The 22,720-nt window shown below is 41.3% G+C and overlaps 1 protein-coding gene across 3 annotated transcripts in view; it reads right to left on the reverse strand.

Moving 5' to 3' along the window:
- SHROOM2 (shroom family member 2) overlaps positions 1 to 22,720 on the reverse strand; it is a 290,675-nt gene that overhangs the window by 61,146 nt on the left and 206,809 nt on the right. For 2 of the 3 annotated variants that reach the window (XM_033948357.1, XM_033948356.1), the window contains one exon: positions 19,871 to 19,977. The exons of the other annotated variant lie outside the window; for it this stretch is intronic. In XM_033948357.1, the coding sequence (XP_033804248.1) occupies positions 19,871 to 19,977 (107 nt within the window). The remainder of the gene's footprint in view (positions 1 to 19,870; positions 19,978 to 22,720) is intronic. 3 annotated transcript variants of the gene reach the window in all.

Consider the following 22,720-nt stretch of genomic DNA (forward strand, 5'->3'; position numbering starts at 1 on the left):
AAAAGGGGATGAAATTTCCACATGTTTTTCCATTTAAGGTACAGATCATTATTTTGTAGTAATAATAATAATATTATATATATATATATATATATATATATTATATATATACACACACACACACACACACATATATATAAATAATTTTATACATATATATATATATACGAAAAAAACTTTATGACAACCTAATAGCCTCCAAAGCAGCTAAACTGGACAGACAAATCACTACTCTGTTATCTTCAACTTCAGACTCAAAGCCTTCAGGAGAGATATTAAAACCATACTCTTCAAAAAACACATAAAACCTATCCAGCACAACCAATCCCAACCAAATATCTAACACTCTATTTACCCTTAGATCTCTCTAATACTCTTTTATCTATCAAACGTTATCTAAAATCCATAATTTCACCCTATTCTTATCTCCTAAAGACCTCCACTTCCCTTTGGTAACTCTTTATCCAATGTTTATTACCTTAAAAAATTCTCTGTCATCGCTTATTCTATTCCTTTTAATTTGAATGTAATTCTTGTTTTTAGTTTGAATGTAATCCGCCTTGAACCGCAAGGTAATGGCGGAATAGAAATCACTAATGTAATGTAATACATGCACGCACACTCTCACATACAGAAGTCCCTTATATTCTTCCTGCTGACATCAGGTCTCACAGTTATCAGTGAACCAAAGTAGACCTGTTGGGAGATATTCAGAGTCCTAAAGCTGAAATAAATCCTAAATGGAAAAGGGGGCCAAATTAAAAAAAATGTTGGGTCCAATATAATATACAGTGGTAAGAGGCTTAGAAGCCAATTGCAGTTGAGACATGAATTAACCTCAGACATTCAATTCCAGGGAATGTCTGTCCTCCAGTATTGAATATCCAGGTCAGTGCAGCAATCTGGAAGTTAACTAGGTACCAACTGATATTTAGACCTGTACCCTGTTAACTTCAACACAGGGTGGAGGTGGTCCAGTGAGTCTATGAAATAGCAGCAGAGTAAATGATGGCAGATAATGACCTCTGTGGTCCATCCATTCTGCCCAGTAGTCTCACTTCAGTTGTTGGAAAAATAATGGAAGTGTTGCTGAAAGAAAGGATAGTGTATTTCCTTGAATCTAATGGGTTACAGGATCCGAGGCAACATGGCTTTACAAAAGGTAAATCGTGCCAAACGAACCTGATTGAATTTTTTGATTGGGTGACCAGAGAGCTGGATCGAGGACATATGCTAGATGTAATTTATTTGGATTTCAGCAAAGCCTTTGATACAGTTCCTCATAGGAGGCTGTTGAACAAACTTGAAGGGCTGAAGTTAGGACCCAAAGTGGTGAACTGGGTCAGAAACTGGCTGTCGGACAGACGCCAGAGGGTGGTGGTTAATGGAAGTCGCTCGAAGGAAGGAAAGGTGACTAGTGGAGTCCCTCAGGGTTCGGTGCTGGGGCCAATCCTGTTCAATATGTATGTAAGTGACATTGCTGAAGGGTTAGAAGGAAAAGTGTGCCTTTTTGCAGATGATACCAAGATTTGTAACAGAGTAGACACCGAAGAGGGAGTGGAAAATATGAAAAAGGATCTGCAAAAGTTAGAGGAATGGTCTAATGCCTGGCAACTAAAATTCAATGCAAAGAAATGCAGAGTAATGCATTTGGGGATTAATAATAGGAAGGAACCGTATATGCTGGGAGGAGAGAAGCTGATATGCACGGACGGGGAGAGGGACCTTGGGGTGATAGTGTCCGAAGATCTAAAGGCGAAAAAACAGTGTGACAAGGCAGTGGCTGCTGCCAGAAGGATTCTGGGCTGTATAAAGAGAGGCGTAGTCAGTAGAAGAAAGAAGGTGTTGATGCCCCTGTACAGGTCATTGGTGAGGCCCCACTTGGAGTATTGTGTTCAGTTTTGGAGACCGTATCTGGCGAAAGACGTAAGAAGACTTGAGGCGGTCCAGAGGAGGGCGACGAAAATGATAGGAGGCTTGCACCAGAAGACATATGAGGAGAGACTGGAAGCCCTGAATATGTATACCCTAGAGGAAAGGAGAGACAGGGGAGATATGATTCAGACGTTCAAATACTTAAAGGGTATTAACGTAGAACAAAATCTTTTCCAGAGAAAGGAAAATGGTAAAACCAGAGGACATAATTTGAGGTTGAGGGGTGGTAGATTCAGGGGCAATGTTAGGAAATTCTACTTTACGGAGAGGGTGGTGGATGCCTGGAATGCGCTCCCGAGAGAGGTGGTGGAGAGTAAAACTGTGACTGAGTTCAAAGAAGCGTGGGATGAACACAGAAGATTTAGAATCAGAAAATAATATTAAAGATTGAACTAGGCCAGTTACTGGGCAGACTTGAACGGTCTGTGTCTGTGTATGGCCGTTTGGAGGAGGATGGGCAGGGGAGGGCTTCAATGGCTGGGAGGGTGTAGATGGGCTGGAGTAAGTCTTAACAGAGATTTCGGCAGTTGGAACCCAAGCACAGTACCGGGTAAAGCTTTGGATTCTCGCCCAGAAATAGCTAAGAAGAAAAATAAAAACAAAAAAACAAAAAATTTTAAATTGAATCAGGTTGGGCAGACTGGATGGACCATTCGGGTCTTTATCTGCCGTCATCTACTATGTTACTATGTTACACTCATCATCTAATAATTAATCATTTTACTTGCTAAACTCCTCTACAAGATGTCCTTCCCCTTCCCCCCATGATAAGCAAGACCTGCACTAAGATGAGACAAATGTGGTATCAAATACAGATACTTGCTCCTAATCCATCTTGCCATAAACAGGACACAGACCGTAGAAGTCTGCCGGCATCAGCCACATTACCCCATAGTAAATGGTCTGAATCTATAACCAAATCAGATGAGATGCAAGGACCTAAATATGCATACTCGATAGGAAAGGAGAGACAATCAGGCTAGTATGATGGACACATTTAAATATTTCAGTGTTAGAAATGCAGAAGCAATCATTACTCTAAAATAGTGTCTCTCAAACTTTGGCACACTAAACGGAGCAAATGTATATTGTGACACACTAAACGGAGCAAATGTTTTTCGCAGCGCATTGTAATTGAAATTATAAAATTGCAAAACCAACCAAAAATTAAATTTGAGTTATTTATTTAAAGTTCTTTAAGCTCTGTATGGGTAATTGTAACAACGGTGAAACTAAAGTAGATATAAAAGAATTGCTGATCAATGCAATGGAAGTGCTTGTTTTTGAATGCAAATTAACTCAAAATGTGGCTCGATAGTTGACAAGCAAACACACATTTCATCATTCACCAATTTAATTTCTGTCAGAGCTGAAAATCCAAGTTCGTAAAGATAAGACGATCCAAACAGTAACAAAGCCTCGATTGTTTTGTTGCTCAAGTTAGGATAACTACTACATAAAAAATAAAATTACTTGCCATTAGTTTTCAAGGACCAACCACGTCAAAAAATGATGCTTGTCTGGGCGGTGGTATCCTTACGCACACAGACGCTCATAACATTGATAAACTTTTGTGTATGCAACATATTCTAGTGTATACTTATGAAGGGAATTTTTTAAATTAAAGTAAAATTCTAGAATCTCTCGCGGCACATCCAGAATCTGTTTGGGACACACCACTGTACCTTGGTACACAGTTTGAGAGATACTGCTCTAAAACAAGAAGATACGCTATGACGATTCAACAAGGTCTCTGACATAGCATCAGAAAATATGTCATCACAGAAAAGGGTGACGGATGCTTCGAATTTGTAGGCCCAGAATGGGCCACAGTAAGGGCTAAAATATGATTTTCCGGCAAAGGGTTCTGAAACTGTCACACCTGCATAGTGTTTTACAATGCTTACAGTACAGTAAACATCACATTTTTCTGAACATGTGAAGGAATTGAGAAAGAAACTTGGCAATAGTCTCTTGACATCATTAAAACATGGTGTCATTCTATGACATTTCAGCTGAGCAACGAAGAACAGCCTATCCAGAACCATCCTGAAGCAGATCCTTCTTGGAAGGGAGAGAGCTAAGTAATAGCCCTTGGATTTTTAAGTTTAATATCCATGCACCAAGGTATATTCAATCATACCATTTGCTACTAGACATGCTAAGAACTGGATTCTAATCTTTTAATGGATTTACAGTGAGGTCCTGGTAGCATAGTAACATAGTAATTGACAGCAGATAAAGACCTGAATGGTCCATCCAGTCTGCCCAATAGCTACATGCATTATAAATTCATGATTAAATTAAATAATTTTTCTTTGATATTTCAGGGCTATAGACACAGAGGTTTGCCCAGTTCTGTCCTTAGGTTCCAACTAGAGAGTTGCGCGGGGACAGAAATCCCACCCATCCCCGCCCGTCCCCACCAGGATCCTCTCCGTCCCCACCAGGATCCTCTCCGTCCCTACCCATCCCCGTCAGGATCCTCTCCATCCCCACCCATCCCCGCAAGGAATTACCTCCATCCCCGCCCGTCCCCATAAAAAGCAGCAATTTCTTCTGACAGGATCATCAATTCCACAGTTTCTTTTGTGTTTGCGCTGCTGTTTTCCTTGTGGAATCTCTTTTCCAAAGCCTTCCATCCCCGTGGGAGTCCCCTTGGGAGTCCTGTGGGCCAGAGGGGGGTCCCCGTGGGAGTCCCGTGGGTTAGGGGGGACTCCCGCGGGACCCGCGGGAATCCCGCGATCCCTGTTCCCGTGCAGATCTCTAGTTCCAACTACTGTCAAGGCTTATTCCAGCCTAAGTGAACCATTTTGTCATTTGCAAGATACAGACCATAAAAGTCTGCCCAGCAATGTCGTCGTGTTCCAAATTACTGGAGGTCCCGTTGAAGACTTCCTCATTCATCCTAAACCAAACTGCCATATAAAGGACACAGACCATGCAAGTCTGCCCAGTACCGGCTTTAGTTCTTCAATTTATACCATTTATTTTCTAACTACAGATCCTCTGTTTTCATCCCACACTTTTTTGAATTCTGTCACCATTTTCACCATCTCTCTTGGGAGGGCATTCCAGGCATAAACCACCCTCTCAGTGAAAAATAATTTCCTAACATTACTAACCCCCTGTTTTACTAAAGTGCGCTAAGCATGCTCTAAATCTACACATTAGCGTGCTAACCGCTAATGTGTCCATAGACTAACATGGATGCATTAGCATTTAGCACGCGTTAAAAAGCATAGCACACTTTAGTAAAAGGAGCCCTAAATCTACCATCCCGCAATCTCAATTTATGCCCTCTAGTTTTACCATTTTCCCTTCTCTGGAAAAGATTTGGATCTATATTAATACCTTTTAAGTATTTAAATGTCTGTATCTTATCTCCCCTATCCCTCCTCTAGAGTATACATATTCAGGTCTTCCAGTATCAGTAGTGAGTGGACTGAAAGCATCTCGTGTTTTTGAACAGTGAGCTATGGACACTGCCTTTTACCTGAATCATTAAAGTGGCTTGGCAACATTCCTTCTAAAGGATTTCAACACTAGAATGGCGGGCCTGGCTGCAGGCTCACACAAAGAGAAAAAAAAATCAGTAAAGCTATTCTTATTTATTCTTTTATATCGGGTTATTTGATCCACAAATTTTCACTTTAAGGGTGCAAATTCTAGCTCAGAGCTTCCCAAGCTGCGAGTCGGGACCCCAAATGGGGTCGTAAAATCTGCTCTGGGGGTGATTACCTAGGTGGGGTTTCCACAGGTCTATTATTATTCTGCACTTCCAGGGGGTCACTCAATTTTATTAGGTCACAGCCAGGGCCACCATCAGAAATTGGGCCCCTTACTGAGCAATCCTATTGGGCCCCCCCACGCACCCCTTCCCTCCCCCTTTTATCCGGGGGGGGGGGGGGGGTGCTAGCAGGAAATCGGCAGGGGACAAAAAAAAGTATGACAGCAGTGTTTATTGTTTATTGTTGTGCACAGCAGAAGCATAATACAGGAATTTGTGCTATGGTGGCCTAGGACCAATGTTTCCTCTAAGGATTGATGAGGTGTGTGCAAAAAAAAAAATATGCATGAGCGACAAGTTACATACACCACAAATTTATGAGCAGGCACGGAGGACACATTTTTAAACAAATGTAGTTTATCCTTGTACTCCTTATGTATTTTTAATCATCTATGGATATGTTTGTATGTTTATTGTTCAAATGGTTTTATTTATTTCCCCAAATTTATTTTTGTTATACGCATTGAAAATATTTGATTTTGCGTTTAAATCAAAATCTCAATAAACTTGAAACGAGTGCCCATGAGATTGTGGGAGGGTTAAATACTCAAAACTTAGAAGAATAACAATTTACTTAAAGTTTTTGCTACGCCAGCTTTCTGGTATCTTTACATATAGTGGCGTACCTAGCATATGTAACACCCGGGGCCCATCATTTTTTGGCACCCCCCCCATCTGTAAGAAAAACATGATTTTTAGTAACAAACCACACGTCACACAAGAGTACCTAGGAAATTACATATTGCAGTTAACAGTACATCAATACACCCATTGTAAAACTAAACAAGCCAGACCAGCACAGATCAATCTTACACCGTCAATCCTAACAGAAAACCATGTCTTTCAAACACACAGAACACAGAAAACACCTTCGCCTAGTATGGAATATGTCATCACAAACGAACCCCTCCCCCTTTTACAAAACTGTAGTATGGATTTTAGCCACAGTGGTAACAGCCCTGACACTCATAGAATTCTGAGCATCAGAGTTGCCACCGGCTGGCGCTAAAAAACGCTCCACAGTTTTGTAAAAGGGGGGATAAAATAGAAATACACAGTTTCAACGCTCTAGCTCAGAGATGCCCAAACTTTTTGGGCTTGCGAGCTACTTTAAAATGACCAAGTCAAAATGATCTACCAAAAATAAAACTAAAAAACACAAAGCACACTATACGCTGAGAAAATGTTAATTATTATTATTCTTCTGGGTTTTTTCAAAGAGGTCAAGGCAGATGACTCTATGCATTGTCACCTCAGTAACAACCATACAAAAATAGACAAATATACCCCCCATCCTTTTTATTAAAAGGATGGCACTGCATGGCACTTTGTTTTTAAAGTTATTTTACTCATTTGTAACCATTTTAAATTTGTTTGTAGTTTCAGTTTAATTATTTTAGCTCTTTTGGTTTTTACCTTGCCTTTTATTTTCTCTCCAGCTGCTTTCTTCAAGATCTCTTTGCCGCCGCGCAGCGGTGGCACGTTCCTGACTCCGCCCACTAACTCCCGGTACATGACCTTTAAAAGCAGTCACTTTGCGGCGCACGCTTGAGATACAGTTGCTCACTGCATGGCACTTTATTTTTAAAGTTATTTTACTCATTTGTAACCATTTTAAATTTGTTTGTAGTTTCAGTTTAATTATTTTAGCTCTTTTGGTTTTTACCTTGCCTTTTATTTTCTCTCCAGCTGCTTTCTTCAAGATCTCTTTGCCGCCGCGCAGCGGTGGCACGTTCCTGACTCCGCCCACTAACTCCCGGTACATGACCTTTAAAAGCAGTCACTTTGCGGAGCGCGCTTAAGGAGCATGTTATGCTCCTTAATGTGCTCCTTTGTGCGATACTGCAGTGCGTTTTGAAATACTTAATACCAAATCGATACAAATTTCTAAAACATCTTAACCTAAACAAAACCATTTTTCTCTGTGCAATTTTAATTTTAATTGCTAATAATTCTTTAAATCACAACAAAATCTCTTACCCCACTCCAATTTATATTCATCATACAATGGATACTACTTCCTTACCCATTCCGGTCATTTGGGGACACAGACCAATTAAAAGGGAGGTCAATCAAACACTCTGACGCCCTTCAGAACGCCTAAATATCACACTATCTTCTAATCAGACTGCTTCTTCTTCTTCAATACCTTCATTGCCCCAGACCAAAAAACTAGACACCTCAATATAGGTTTGATTAACATCCGCTCCATCAAATCTAAATATCATTTAATAAAAGATCTTATTACTCAACATTCATTTGATATACTATGTTTAACAGAAACATGGCTATCTGAAGGTGAGGAAGCCTATCTTTCATATGCCTGTCCCCAAGGATTTTCATTTTTCTATAATCATCGTCATTATAAAAGAGGAGGTGGTTTAGCAACAATTTCCCGAGAACACTTATTAACCCATGTAGACAATTCCCCTGTAAATTCTTCTATTGAATATTTACAGTTTTCATTATTAACAAAACCAAAAACCGACGTACTTTTAATATATTTGCCACCCCCAATTAACACTGATAATTTTACTCAACTTCAATCCTTAATGTTTGACTTTGGTAGCTCTACATTGAATCCATTAATTTTAGGTGACTTCAATATCCACTTTGATGATCCCAATAATAATTACACTAAAACTATTCTTTCTTACATAAATCAATTAGACCTTTATCCACTTTTAACAACGCCGACCCACCAGGCAGGACACACAATTGATATGGCTCTAATAACTACATCCGCAAGAAACAATTTTTCAGTAAATTGTTGTCTACCAGTTCCATGGTCAGACCATATTTTAATAACAATCAAACACACTATCTCACATAAACAACCCCACATTAAACAACAATCAATAAACTTTAGAGACTTCAATGATCTCTCTTCTGATCCAATTCGTTCAACATTTAAATTAGACTTTTCTGAATCTTCAACTTATTCCATAGATGATTTAATTAATCACTGGAACGCTGCTATTAAATTATTACTAGACAGACTAGCCCCAGTGCAAACAAAGATTATTCCAGCTCGCAAAATTCAGAACCCATGGTTCATGGCTGAACTTTCTCTTATTAAGAAACAACTAAGGTCATCAGAACGTAAGTGGAGAAAAGCAAAAACTAAAATAAATTTTCAATGTTTCACTGAGCAATCCAAATTCTACAAACAAAAAATAAACCAAGCAAAAATGAAATTTTATTCTAACAAAATTTTGAAAGCTAAAAATCCATCAATTCTCTATACCATTCTCAACTCAATATCAAGCCTAAATAAACAGCAATCATAAACTGTTACACCTCCACCAACTGCTCAAGAACTCGCTGACTATTTCATTGAAAAAATTAGTAAAATCAGAAATACTTTTACAGTAAATCAATGTAAAACGTTTGCAATTCAACAATACGATTCAGATTCACTGTACTCAAAATGCTCAAAATTTAATATGCCAAGCCTATACGAAATTGAGACCATTCTCAAATCCATAAACATTAAGGGCTCAAAGGCTGATCTTATCCCTCCCTTCATTCTCAAACGTCACTTTAATATTTTTGGTCCGTTCATCCATAAACTAATTTATGAAAGTCTAAGTCAAAACATCGTACCAACTACATGGAAAAAATCAATCATCCGTCCTATCATTAAAGATAAGAAAATTAGCTCAGGAGATTTATCTAACTTCAGACCAATAGCAAATATTCCTTTTTTTGGCTAAACTGACTGAAAAAGTCGTGTTTAATCAAGTTTCAGAATTTGTGGAAAAAACCAATGTCCTACACCCGAACCAAACCGGTTTTAGAAATCACCATAGCACAGAGCATTCTTTGATTTGTATGACTACTTCCATCCAATACTTTTTAGATCACCACCAGTCAGTTCTATTGATTTCCATTGACCTCTCAGCAGCCTTCGACACAATTGACCACCAACTTCTTCTGGATAGACTTCAATCAATAGGCATTACAGACCAAGTACTTACTTGGTTTATATCATATTTTACAAATCGTACTTCCTCTGTTTCTTTTAATGATTCAATGTCCAAATCTTCACAGTCTACACATGGTGTCCCTCAAGGATCTATTCTTTCCCCTTTATTATTTAATATTTTCCTTGCCCCTCTGCTTACTTTATGCCAATCAGTTGGTTTCCAGGTCTTTGCCTACGCTGACGATATCCAGCTTTTACATCCACTGGACGCTAACAAAACATCAGATATCATAGCGATCAACGAAAAACTTGATCAAATTTATCGTTGGCTAGACCTAAATAGATTAGCACTCAATATAAAAAAAAACTAATGTGATGCTTTTCCCCTGGAAAGACGATTTCTCCCTCACTGCTCCCATTTCTATAAAAAATGTTCCCCTACAATTAGTTAGTAATACCAAAATTTTAGGGGTGACCTTTGATCACAAACTAAATTTTCATGATCACATTAGTAATATTATTAAAACAACCTTTTACAGATTAAGACAAATTCGATCAATCTCAAAATTCTTATGTTCTAAATCACTTAACATCCTAATTCATTCATTGGTGATCTCCAGGATTGACTACTGTAATGCCCTTTTCAAAGGAATCTCCTTAAGTGAAATAAAATGATTACAGATCATTCAAAACGCTTCCATAAAACTTATAACCAAAACTAAGAAATTTGATCATGTAACACCTCTTTTAAAAGACGCACACTGGCTCCCAGTCTCCCACATATAAACTATGCATACTCACCTTCAAAACTCTTCTTAATAAAACCCCAGCGTTTATTTACAAATTATTGATACCATATTCTCCAATCAGAACCCTTAGATCTAATGAACAGAATTTATTAACTATTCCATCCCTTAAGGTCATCAATACAAGACGACAATTTATTTTTTCTGTTACGGCTCCTCAGTTATGGAACGCCCTTCCAATTTATTTAAGGGAAGAGAAGAATCTTGAGAAATTCAAAAGTAACTTAAAAACATTTCTCTTTAAAGATGCTTTTGATAATTGATGAAACTTACTGCAGTCTAGAATATTTTATTGTATTATATTACACTGTTTTTTTGTTATTCATTTTGTATTTTCCCTTTTTTGTTCTACTTTCCTATAATGATTTGTATTTCATCTCCCTTCTTTCCTTGTGTTTTTAAGTTTGTTTTCGTTATTTTTTTTTTTTAATATTGTAAGTTAATATGTATTGTTCTGTTTGTATTATTCCCCAGAAATTGTAATTTTAATTTGTTCATCGCTTTGAAATTCGACAAAGCGATTAATCAAAACAATTATTAAACTTGAAACGCAGTTTTTAGCGCAGGGAACTGCGCTAAATGCCCAGCGCTGCTCTCGACGCTCATAGGCTCCCTGTACTAAAAAACACTATTACGATTTAGTAAAAGGGGGCCATAGTGCAAAATATAGACAGCATATATAAATTCAGACACGTTTTGATCACTAAATTGAAAATAAAATCATTTTCCTACCTTTGTTTGGTAATTTCATCTGGTTGCACTTTATTCTTCTGACTGTGCATCCAATATTTCTTCCCTTCTTTCAGCCTCCTGTATGCTTCCTCTCCTCCAGACCTCATTCCCTCCCCCAACTTTTTCTTTCTTTCTCTATGTCTGTCTTTCTCTGATTCTGTGCCCCATTTTTTTGCTTTGTTTCTGGTTCCCTGTCCCCCCCCTTCTTTCTTTCTTTCTTCCTTCCTTCCTCCGTGCCCCATTTTTTGCTTTTTTTTCTGGCTCCCTGTCCCCCCCACACACACCTTCTTTCTTTCTTCCTTCCTTCCTTCCTGCTCTCCCCCATGCCACTACCGCCGCAGAATAGGCTGCTGCCGTTGCCGCTTCCGCAATCGGGAACAGGACGAAATCTCCCTGCTTCTCTTCTGCAGGGGGCTACATAGTAACATAGTAGATGATGGCAGATAAAGACCCGAATGGTCCATCCAGTCTGCCCAACCTGATTCAATTCAATTCTAACGTCGGAAAGGACGTTCCGGGCAGCCAGGCAGCGATTGGCTAGCCAGAACGTCTTCTCGACGTCAGAATTGATGTCGGGCCGCCGCGGTCTGATCCCCGATGGCAGCAGTGAGAAGAGAAGGGAAGCAGGTTGGGCACCACTGCTCTAGACGAGCCGCGAGCCGCACGCTAAGGAGAACAGTTGACCGCCCCCCCCCCCCCCTTGGTACGCCACTGGAGCAGCAGCGTGTCTGGCCGGCTCATTCGTTCAAAGCCGCGGGTGGCGGTTCCTTGGAGATCCGCGCCTGCGTCTGAAGCCTCTCTGATGGTGTGACATCAGAGAGGCTTCCGATGCAGGAGTGGATAGCGCAAGGAGCCTCCAACCCGCGGCTTTGAACGAACGAGCCGGCTGCTACTCCAAAAGGAAGAGAATGATCGCCTCCAGATCGCGGGCCGCAAATAAAACCTGGAGAGCCACACGTGGGCTGCGTGTTTGAGACCGCTGCCTTAGAGGGAACACTGCCTAGGACCTTGGGGGAGCCCGGGCCCCCTGTCACCCCCGGGCCCCTGAATGCAGGACTGGTAGTACTGCCCTGATGGCGGCCCTGGTCACAGCCATGGGGTCAAAGGCACAAAGAGATTGGGAAGCATGGTTCTAGCTGATCTGAATTTAACCAGCATTTAATATTTGCTTAAAAAACACAATTTCATGTAGAAAGTTTGGTCAATTGGAAGACAAGATTTGTGCTTGTTGTGAATTATTATTTTCTAACCATATAAACTCCTATTACTAATCCAAGTTACATGAAAGAGACTGCATGTCTGATAAATGAGGTCATACAAGTGTGATTTGCGTTTCATTGCCCAGAGAATGACCTCCAGTGGAGGCAACAGAGACAAACACATTCATGGAGTTCAGCAGAGTCAGATAAACATCCCCAGTTACAAAGCAGTAAGGAAAAGGCCAAAGATTAATTGTGGTCTATGACACAGCACCAGGAATGTGAAAAGGTGGGTTTTATAGTCCTCAGAAGCTGATAAATTCACACTAGAGATCATTCAGGGATCTCAAGTATGGAGCAATGTCTAGGTAGGTTTTCTCAGAGTTACTATATTCCTCAATAACCACTACTGTTTTTAATCATCAGTTAATTTCATATCTGTTGCAGACCAGACATTGGCAAAATTTGCTTATGTACATGACTGACATCCAGATGTCTCATAACAATTTCATCTGGGAGACCTAGCCACAAGCAAACGTGCGTAAAGATCTCTGCTGGGCTGCCTGCATTTTCAAGCAGTGAGCTTAAAAGTGTCAGATCTGAGCTGGCAAGGCTTAGTTCCTGTGTATGAACTCTTAAGGAATCACAAGTCTGTACGTAGAACAGGGCTCAACAAATCCCAGGCACCAGGTAGCCATAGCGACTAGAAATTTCCATCCTGCACCTGGGATTTAATGCCCCAGTTTGCAGCCACTTACAGAACCAGGAACCTACAAGAGCAAGGAACATTTGTGGCATGGCTCTGTGTAAGTCTGAGCAGTTTGGTGCAGCAATTCTTGTACTGGACCAGCAAGATTTAAGAACCAGAGATGAACATGAGAGCTCCTCCACTGCATTGCTCTGACTTACACAGAGTTGCATTAGTGCAGTTCTTGATTCATGAACAGCAGAACGAGAATCAGTGGGGGAGCTGGATGGATGAAAAAAGAGCGAGTCTGGCTTACTAAAGTAGGGGGCTGGAGAAATGTCTGACTATCCTGCTGGAAGGGGATGGGTGCTGGGGGAGCTGGCTAACTTGCTGAGTTGGGGTTAGACTGACTGACCAGCTGACTAGTTAGGGTAAGGATAGGGGCAGAATGGCTGACTGGTTAGAGCAGGGGTAGGCAATTCCGGTCCTCGAGAGCCACAGGCAGGTCAGGTTTTCAGGATATCCACAATAAATATGCATGAGATAGATTTGCATCTCAAGGAGGCAGTGCATGCAAATCCATCTCATACATATTCATTGTGGATATCCTGAAAACCTGATCTCTCGAGAACCAGAATTACCTACCCCTGGGCTAGAGGAATTGCTGATAAGCTTTCACAACCTCCGGAAGCGCATTCCAGGTGTCCACCACCTTCTGAGTGAAAAAGAACTTCCTAGCATTGGTTCTAAACCTGTCCCCTTTCAATTTCTCCAAGTGCCCCCTTGTTCTTGTGGTTCCCGATAGGTTGAAGAATTTGTCCCTCTCCACCTTCTCTATGCCCTTTATGATCTAGAATGTTACCATACTCTGTACAAATATTCATGTACTCAAAGACTTCATTGTTTTTTCGCTGTATGTCCGGCTCTTCTTTATTGTAAACCGCCTCAAACTACTTTGGCTTTGGCGGTATATAAACAATAAATTATTATTATTATTATTCTAGATGGTAAGGGTTAGATGGAGGGGCGGCTGATTTAATGGGGGGAGAGAATGGGCTGAAAGAGAGAGCCTGGGGGCAGGATGCAAAAAGCTCCGGCAACCAGTAAAAAAAAAAAAAAGAAAATCCACCGGGTTGGGAGTGATTTCCATTTGTCGGGTTATGTTCAGCACAAATAGCATGCAAATCATATGCACGCTATTTGTGCTAACTTGATGAAAGGGAGAGGAACTGTACCCAGACACCTGCACACAAGAGCTGAGCGGTAGGCACAGCTGTTCTGTGCGGGCACAGTAGAGTTTCTAATCACTGGAGCTCAGGCAAGTCTATTTTTTTGGACACAATATGGAGGCAGCTGTTGTGCATGTTTATGTGTGATTGTGTGTCCTGCGCTTAACAGCTGTGTTCTGACCATAGGTGTGAGACACAAAGCTTGCACAGTTACGCACAGTATGGTTGGGCATACTGGATGGACCACTCGGGTCTTTATCTGCCATCATTTACTATGTTTATGTTAAGTTACTGGCAGCTCCAGACCTGCCGGAAAATTTTGCCTGGTAATAGGTGGGTATTCCTGGTTCATAGACAAAATCGCGTGAGACAACGGTGCGCCGACAACTGAGCGCAAGGTTGATGGCACGCCGAAGAAAAGCACTATTTTAAAGGGTTCCGACGGGGGGTGTTGGTGGGGAACCCCCCTATTTTACTTAACAGACATCGCGCTGGCATTGTGAGGGGTTGTAACCCCCCTCATTATACTTGAAACCAAACTTTTTGCCTGTTTTTTTAGGGGAAAAGTTCAGTTTTAAGTATAATGTGGGGGGTTACAAACCCCCCACAACGGCAGCGCAATGTCTGTTAAGTAAAGTGTGGGGGGGTTCCCCCCACACCCCCCGTCAGAGCCCTTTAAAATAGTGCTTTTCTTCGGCGCGCCATCAACCTTGCGCTCAGTTGTCGGCGCGCTGTTGTCTCGCGCGATTTAGTCCCATCACCGTATTACCCTTCTGTGCATTACAAGGAACTCTCTTTTTAATACTAATGAACTCCTTGTAATATATTTGCATAGGATTCTTGGTGGCTTCTACTACAATTCATAAAAGTCCCCGAGAATCCTTTTGTGTATCAGATGCAGAGCTGCCTTGCCATGGCAAAATTTGAGCATTAGGATCTGGGTGTTGATGGGGTGAGGAATACAATAAGACTGGTTGATGATAGGGTAGGGAAAGTAAGAACATAAGAATAGCTTTACTGAGTCAGACCAATGGTCCATCTAGCCCAGTATTCTGTCTTCACCGAGGCCAATCCAAGTCTCAAGTACCTGGCAAAAACCTAAACAGTAGCAGTATTCCATGCCACCGATCCAGGGCAAGTATTGGTTTCTTCCATGTCTGTCTCAACAGCAGTTTATGGACTTTTCCTCCAGGAACTTGTCCAAACCTTTTTTAAAACCAGCTACATTAACCGCTCTTACCACATCCTCTGGCAACACACTCCAGATCTTAACTATTCTCCGAGTGAGGTTGGTTGGCAACAGGATGGGAGAAGAGTCAAATGGGAGGTTGCATGACTACATGATAAGGGAGGGGGAAGGTGGCTGCTGGCTCTCAGTTTCTGCCAGGGGTCACAGGGTTGCAATATAGACCCTGATTTACTAGGCTTTCTTTTCCTTTGGACACTGAATGTGAAAACAGTCTTAGCAAATCAGGTTCTACACGAGCTGCTGGATCTTAAGCTTCTGGGTTGCCTCCTAAATCCAAAGAAAATATGTCAAGGCCTGATGCATAATATTGAGAAGGATAATAATATTGAGAAGGCTAATGATGTCAGGACCTCCAAATTATATACCACTGCTATACTTATATTTCTCTCACTGTACATATACAGATGTGTAAGTGAATGTAAGAGTTGCTTACAAGTATTTTCTTGCCATTTATTTCTTACTACAATACTTTATCAATATACTAAAAATATTATAAACAACAGTTTCACAGAAGAGTCATATCTAGAAATTACAAAAGAATATAATTGCCATACAAGGTCAGATCAAAGGTCCACCTAGCCCAAGATCCTGCCCACTGCTTGCCCCAGCTCAAGCTTTCTGTCTGATATCTCCTGCACAGGAAGTTATGTCAGAGGGAGGGCTCAGGGCCAGTGTGAGTAGGAGTCTCTGATCTCTGCAGGTGAAGAATAGAAGGATTTAAGGGGTACCGGAGAGGGGGAGTGCAGTTAAGAGACCCCCCCCCCATTACTGGGGGGGGGAGAGAGAGAGAGAAGAGAAGCCAGGAGTTTTCAGCTGGCAGGGCTTGGGGATCCTTACCAGCCACATTGCTGCTGAGCACGGACGTCGACATGATGACATTGCATGCATGTACACAATGTCATCACGTTGATGTCCAAGCATGCTCAGAGGACCTCCACACATGGCCCCGAGCTCATGGAAAATGATACGAGGTTCATGTGGGGGTGAAGAGGAGGAGAGGCGCCGACACCAGAAGTGACACTCGGTATACATTATGTGTCCTTTAATCCCTCGTGGCACACCCAGAATCTCGCTGCGGCACAGGCATGCAGTTTCCAATTCACTGATTTAAAGGATGCCTCCTCCTCTTTATTAATTGCAAAAATATATAGCAATAACTCAATGTCCATTGCTGCCTTGCTCCTCTCTAGTACAAATTCCTCCTGGAGCACTATTTTATTCTGTTATCACATTTGAACAAGGCATGCCCTTCCTTCACTCCTTGCTTGTGCAGAAGGGAGTAAATAGATTAACTCATGCATGGAGGGAAATTCACTGAAAATCTGAGTTTGTTTTGGTAGCGCTAATCTGAACCTGTAGCCCAAAACTTTGTTGAACGTTAGGGATAGGTATGGAGTATTTTTGGTTTGTTTTGGATTATTTGGGATGATTTTTTGACCCATTCTTACCGATTCATTTCAGAAATAGGTAAGTATAAAAATTTGATTTAAATCATATAAAAGATGTTTTAGTGTGTGTAAATTGACTTTATGTACATTAATTTGAAGGCTGTAGGTACATAACGTTGATTTTATGCATAAAACCTTCTGAACTATGAGCTGTACTCAGTAGATGGTGTCCAAATTTGAATGCCGGGAAAAAATCAATACCTAGCGCAATTCTATAAAGGATCTCTGGGATGAGTGCACTTTATAGAATAGTACTGGGTGCCAATTGGGCACCCAACTTTGGACACGAGGACCAACACCAATTGAAACCTGGAGTAAATCCTGGCCACACACCCTTTGTGGTTACATGCAGAAACACTTAGGGACTATCGTATTAACTGAGTAAATAAGTGTATATGTGAACCAATCTGCTGTTTCGGTCCTATTTTGGCACCCTGATAAGAACATAAGACTATAAGAATTGCCATACTGGGACAGACTGATGGTCCATCAAGCCCAATATCCTGTTTCTAACAGTGGCCAATCCAGGATCCAGGTACCTAGGCTAGATCCCAAGTAGTAAAACCACCCCACAGATAGGATGAATGAGCTGCTCAGTCAAGATCTTGAAAGACTAACTCAAACGTTCACATTTTCATGGAAAATATCATTTCTGTGCCTACACTGGAATGTCAGGGTAAGAGAATGAGGAGGAACAGCTATCTTGGATTAGAAATCCTACTAACCCAGGATGTTTATTGTAGAGGCAGACCAGCTGAAACCAAAACTCCTTTCTTTCCCCATGATCACACCTGGCCCCCATCCCCAATGTTGTTAGGCTCTCCCCTTCCTAACTTAGGAAGCCCTGGTGGGTCCAGTACCCTCTTTAGGGGCAGGAACAAACCCCATTCATTTCTCATGTGCTGTTCCAGTGGAAATGGTTGCTAGGACTGCCATTCTGTGGTCAGAACCAGTATGAACAGGGGAATTTGCTTCTTATGGTAGGCCCAGAGAGGGCATACCAGAGTAGGGTAGAAGGGAGCTGGGAGTAATTGCAGGGGGGGGGGGACGACAGAATTTTTGGTTGGGTGGGGTGAGGGACATTTCCCTTTACAGTTTTGGTTTCTGCTGAAATTGAGGCGCCAATTTTGGGCACAGATTTGGTTGAATTCTAGTTTATTGTAAGTCTTGACCTAAACCACAGCCATAAAGCTGTGTATTTATTTTTATACTCTGAAATTAGGCCATGTCAGCTATACTAAGATCACTGCAGTACATCATCTCCCTCTAGAATTATGCAGATTGTTTAGTTTGCCAGCAGCGTAACATATTTTTATTTCCCAAAATACATTCTATCCTTGAAAATTATGGGTCTTTCACATTTATGTTGCCTACAACACGAAGAAAGTACTCATAACAAAGAATCAGTTTCAACAAATTAAATTACAGCCCGCTACTCCTAGGGAGACTTGGTGCCAGGGATTAACTGTTTTCTACCATCACACCGTGCAGACAACCCAAGGAACAAAAATTCCGTACAAAGGCTGTGTAATTTAACAAATCGAGCACTTCACATGCAACAAAAAAAAAACAACACACCACAAAATCTAAAAGCACATTGAGGATGTGTGTTCAGCAGCACGCCCAGCGTTGTGCTGCAAAATCCAAATGAAACATCTGCTGCAGCTGCGTGTGAACCCAAGCAGTCCACCATAATAATAATAATAAAAAAAACTCTATTAAAGCAGGAAGCCAGTCATGTGATTTAAATACAGATTGTATACTCAGAGAGCAGCAGACGGAGAGACGCTGTTAAGAATGCTGACGGATTGTTCCTTGCATTCTAACGCTGGCTAAATGGCACTACAGCTAGCTGTCGTTGAACATTTCTGCTACAAAACACGTCCACAATCGGAATCTTCACCCCCCCCCCCACTCCTTCCGCCTCCATGAAGCTACAAGAGCAGCTGAAACAGATAAGTCTTGATCTAGGAGCCGAGAGTGCTGGTAGACAAATGGCAGCTATTGCTTCTCTCTTTGTTCTTTAAAAATTGCACCGCCACAGGATTATAGTGAACTGGCTGGGTTTGTTTTTTTGTTTTTGTTTTCTTTTAAACGTTGGCTTGGGGGAGGGTGGGAGGACTCCACAAGCAAAAAGATCAGTGATTAACCCGGCTTAACAGATTGGACGCCGTCATTTCTAAGAAACAACTCTGGTTACTCAAAATGCTGTATATTGTAGAGGATAGGAAAACAGACATTGATATCGCACCTCTGGCTCTGAAGCTACCAATGGCAAAAGAGAGAGAGAGAGAAAAAAAAAATGATGATCTGTTATTCATTTCCACTGCATTCAGCAATTTCACCCCTAATGGAAATCTTTTGGAATTACAGTATACTGCTGCAATTAAAGCCCATAGCGCAGTACTTGTGAAAACAGACATTTTGCAAAAGGTAGAGAGGTACTCCTATTTTTTGTGTGTGTGTTTTTGGAAACTCCTCTTCCCTCAGGGAAAAAAAAAATCAATGAGAACATTACAATTAGGATACTGCTGTGTTCTTATAAATAAGCTTCCCTCTGTTCTCATATTGCAGTGAATTATCACAACTAAACACTGATTTTAATCGCCATCCTTGAATTTTCGGCACAAAATACCTTTACACACTTACTTATTTTTTAATTGGAATTTATTAATCACCTTTATGAAGAAATTCACCCAAGGTGGTGAGCAGCTGGTACATACAAAAGAAATGGTCCGACAGTGGCATTCCAATACACACTATGTATGCCTGACATTCAGTCAAACTACAGCCGAAACACTCAGATTTACTTAAACTGTGTCAGAAGCTTGAAGTTTCCCTCTCAAACATAAATCATGCACCTTACCTCAGAGGGGAGCTCCGTGTGTCAGGGCTGCTGTTTTCCGAGATGACGCTCTCCTGGTCTTCCCTCGCATCTCCAATTTGCCTCCTCCCGGTCCCAGCAGAGTCATCCTGCAGCAAAGATTTCACAGCACACTCAGACACCAAGTTCCAGCCTTCAGAAATCTATTATTATGGAAACGCTTTATTTGTGGGTTTGGTTTGCCTGAGCCTACATGAAGTTGATAATATGCTGTCTCTTATCAAGTGGGCTTGGCTTACATAAGAGCAGCCTGCCTTGTGACGCTCTCTCTCATGTACACTACCAGAGTAAATGTACATGATTAATTCAATGCTGGACTTGTAGGAACTATTTGGAGGGAGCCACTTGTCATTTTTTACAATTCTAGCAGAAAAGCAATGTAGTCCAAACACCCTAGAGCACACCAAACAGCAACATCCTGGAAGTCTGCCTAAATAGGAGGGACTGTATCACATCACTAGGAAAGTCTCAACTTGCCAACTGAGCCATGTGTGTAACACATCAGCCTTTTGAATAAGATTCATATAAACGTTTGATAGCATTTATGATGCTCGATGGATGAAACACACAATTTTAAAAAAGTAAAAAGAATTATTCCCATTTAGAGTTTACCTATTACAGAAAGGGGGAAAATGGGACGTAATGCCTGAATCTCCTCCTTCAGCTATGCATAAGCTCTCTGGTTCCATTTCGGTGCTTCAGAACCTATAATCTGGTCCATTTCTCTACTGTCATAGAAACATGATAGCAGATAAGGGCCAAATGGCCCATCCAGTCTGCCCATCAGCAGTAACCATTACCTCTTCCTCTCTCTAAGAGATCGCACGTGCTTATCCCATGTTTTCTTGAATTCAGACACAGTCTCTGTCTCCACCACCTCTTCCGGTAAACTGTTCCATGCATCTACCATTCTTTCTGTAAAAAAGTATTTCCTTAGATTACTCCTGAATCTATCACCTCTTAACTTCATCCTCTGCCCTCATATTCCAGAGTTTCCTTGCAAATGAAAGAGACTTGACTCGTGCTCATTTACGCCATGTAGATATTTAAATGCCTCTATCACACCTCCCCTCTCCCGCCCTTCCTCCAAAGTATACATATTGAGATCTTTAAGTCAGTCCCCATACACCTTATGACGAAGACCACGCACCATTTTAGTAGCCTTCCTTTCGACCAACTCCATTCTTTTTATATTTTTTTGAAGGTGTGGTCTTCAGAATTGTACACAATATTCTATAAACGAGGTTTCACCAGAGCTTTACACAGGGGCATCAATACCTCCTTTTTCCTACTGGCCATACCTCTTCCTATGCACTCTAGCATCTTTCTAGCTTTCGCCGCCACCTTTTCAACCTGTTTTACCACCTGTTTGATCATTACATACAATCATACCCAAGTCCCGCTCTTCTGTTGTGCTCATAAGTTCTTTGTCCCTAAACTGTATCGTTCCTACAGGTTTTTGCAGCCCAAATACATGACCTTGCTTTTCTTAGCATTAAATTTTAGCTGCCAAATTTCAGACCATTTTTCAAGCTTCGCTAGGTCTTTTTTCATGTTATTCACACCATCCGAGATGTCTACTCTATTGTAGATTTTGGTTTTTTATCTGTAAAGAGGCAAATCTTATCCGACAGTCCTTCAGCAATATCGTTTATAAAAATGTTAAAAAGAACAGGCCAAAGAACAGAACCTTGATGCACACCACTGGTAACATCCCTTTCATCAGAGTGATTTCCATTGACTACTACCCTCTGTGGTCTTCCACTCAACTAGTTTCTGACTCAGCCCAACACTTTGGGGCCTATCCCGAGGGCACTCAGTTTGTTTATTAGACATCTGTGTGGAACACTGTCAAAGGCTTTGCTAAAATCTAAATATACCACATCTAGCGCACTCCCTCTATCCAATTATCTGGTCACCCAGTCAAACAAATTGATCAGATTTGTCTGACAAGACCTACCTCTAGTGAACCCATGTTGCCTCCAGTCCCGTAATCCACCGGATTCCAGAAACTTCACCATTCTCTGTTTTAAAAGTGTTTCACTTAACTTGCTTACAACAGAAGGCAGACTTACCGGTCTGTGATTCCCTACTTCCACTTTTGGGTAGAGGGACTATATCTACCCTTCTCCAGTCCTCCAGAACCACTCCCGACTCTAGAGAAGCATTGAAATGATTTGTCAGCGGAGCCATCAGAACTTCCCTAAGTTCCTTCAGCACCCACGGATATACGCCATCCGGCACCTTCACTTTGTCTACCTTTAATTTAGCTAGCTCCTCACGAACACAATCCTCTGAAAATTAATCAGGGTCTACCACTACTCCATCCCTATTCGTGTTTGTCTTCTGCAGTTCCACTCCTGGCGCTTCAGCCGTGAGCACAAAACAGAAATACTTGTTAAGCAATTCAGTCTTTTCTTTATCAGCTTCTACATATTTCTCCCCTTCACTTTTGAGTCTCACAATGCTCCTTTTGTACTTCTTCCTATCACTTCTTGCCCTGAATCGGTAGCATGGAATACTGCTACTCCTTGGGTTTTGGCCAGGTACTAGTGACCTGGATTGGCTACTGTGAGAACAGGCTACTGGGCTTGATGGACCATTGGTCTGACCCAGTAAGGCTATTCTTATGTTGTGCCCACTACATTTCTACTCCTTCCAGATATTCCCATCCAGGCAACAATTCCTTGATGTAATCCCCCATCCAAACAAAGTTTGTTTTTTTAAAGTCTAGAACCTTTACTTTTGAATGAGCCCTCTCTATACCCATCTCAATATTAATCTGTATCATGCTGTGATCAATGGATGCCAGATGATCACACACTGTAACAT

The sequence above is a fragment of the Geotrypetes seraphini genome, chromosome 6, assembly GCF_902459505.1.
Source record: "Geotrypetes seraphini chromosome 6, aGeoSer1.1, whole genome shotgun sequence".
NCBI lineage: Eukaryota > Metazoa > Chordata > Amphibia > Gymnophiona > Dermophiidae > Geotrypetes > Geotrypetes seraphini.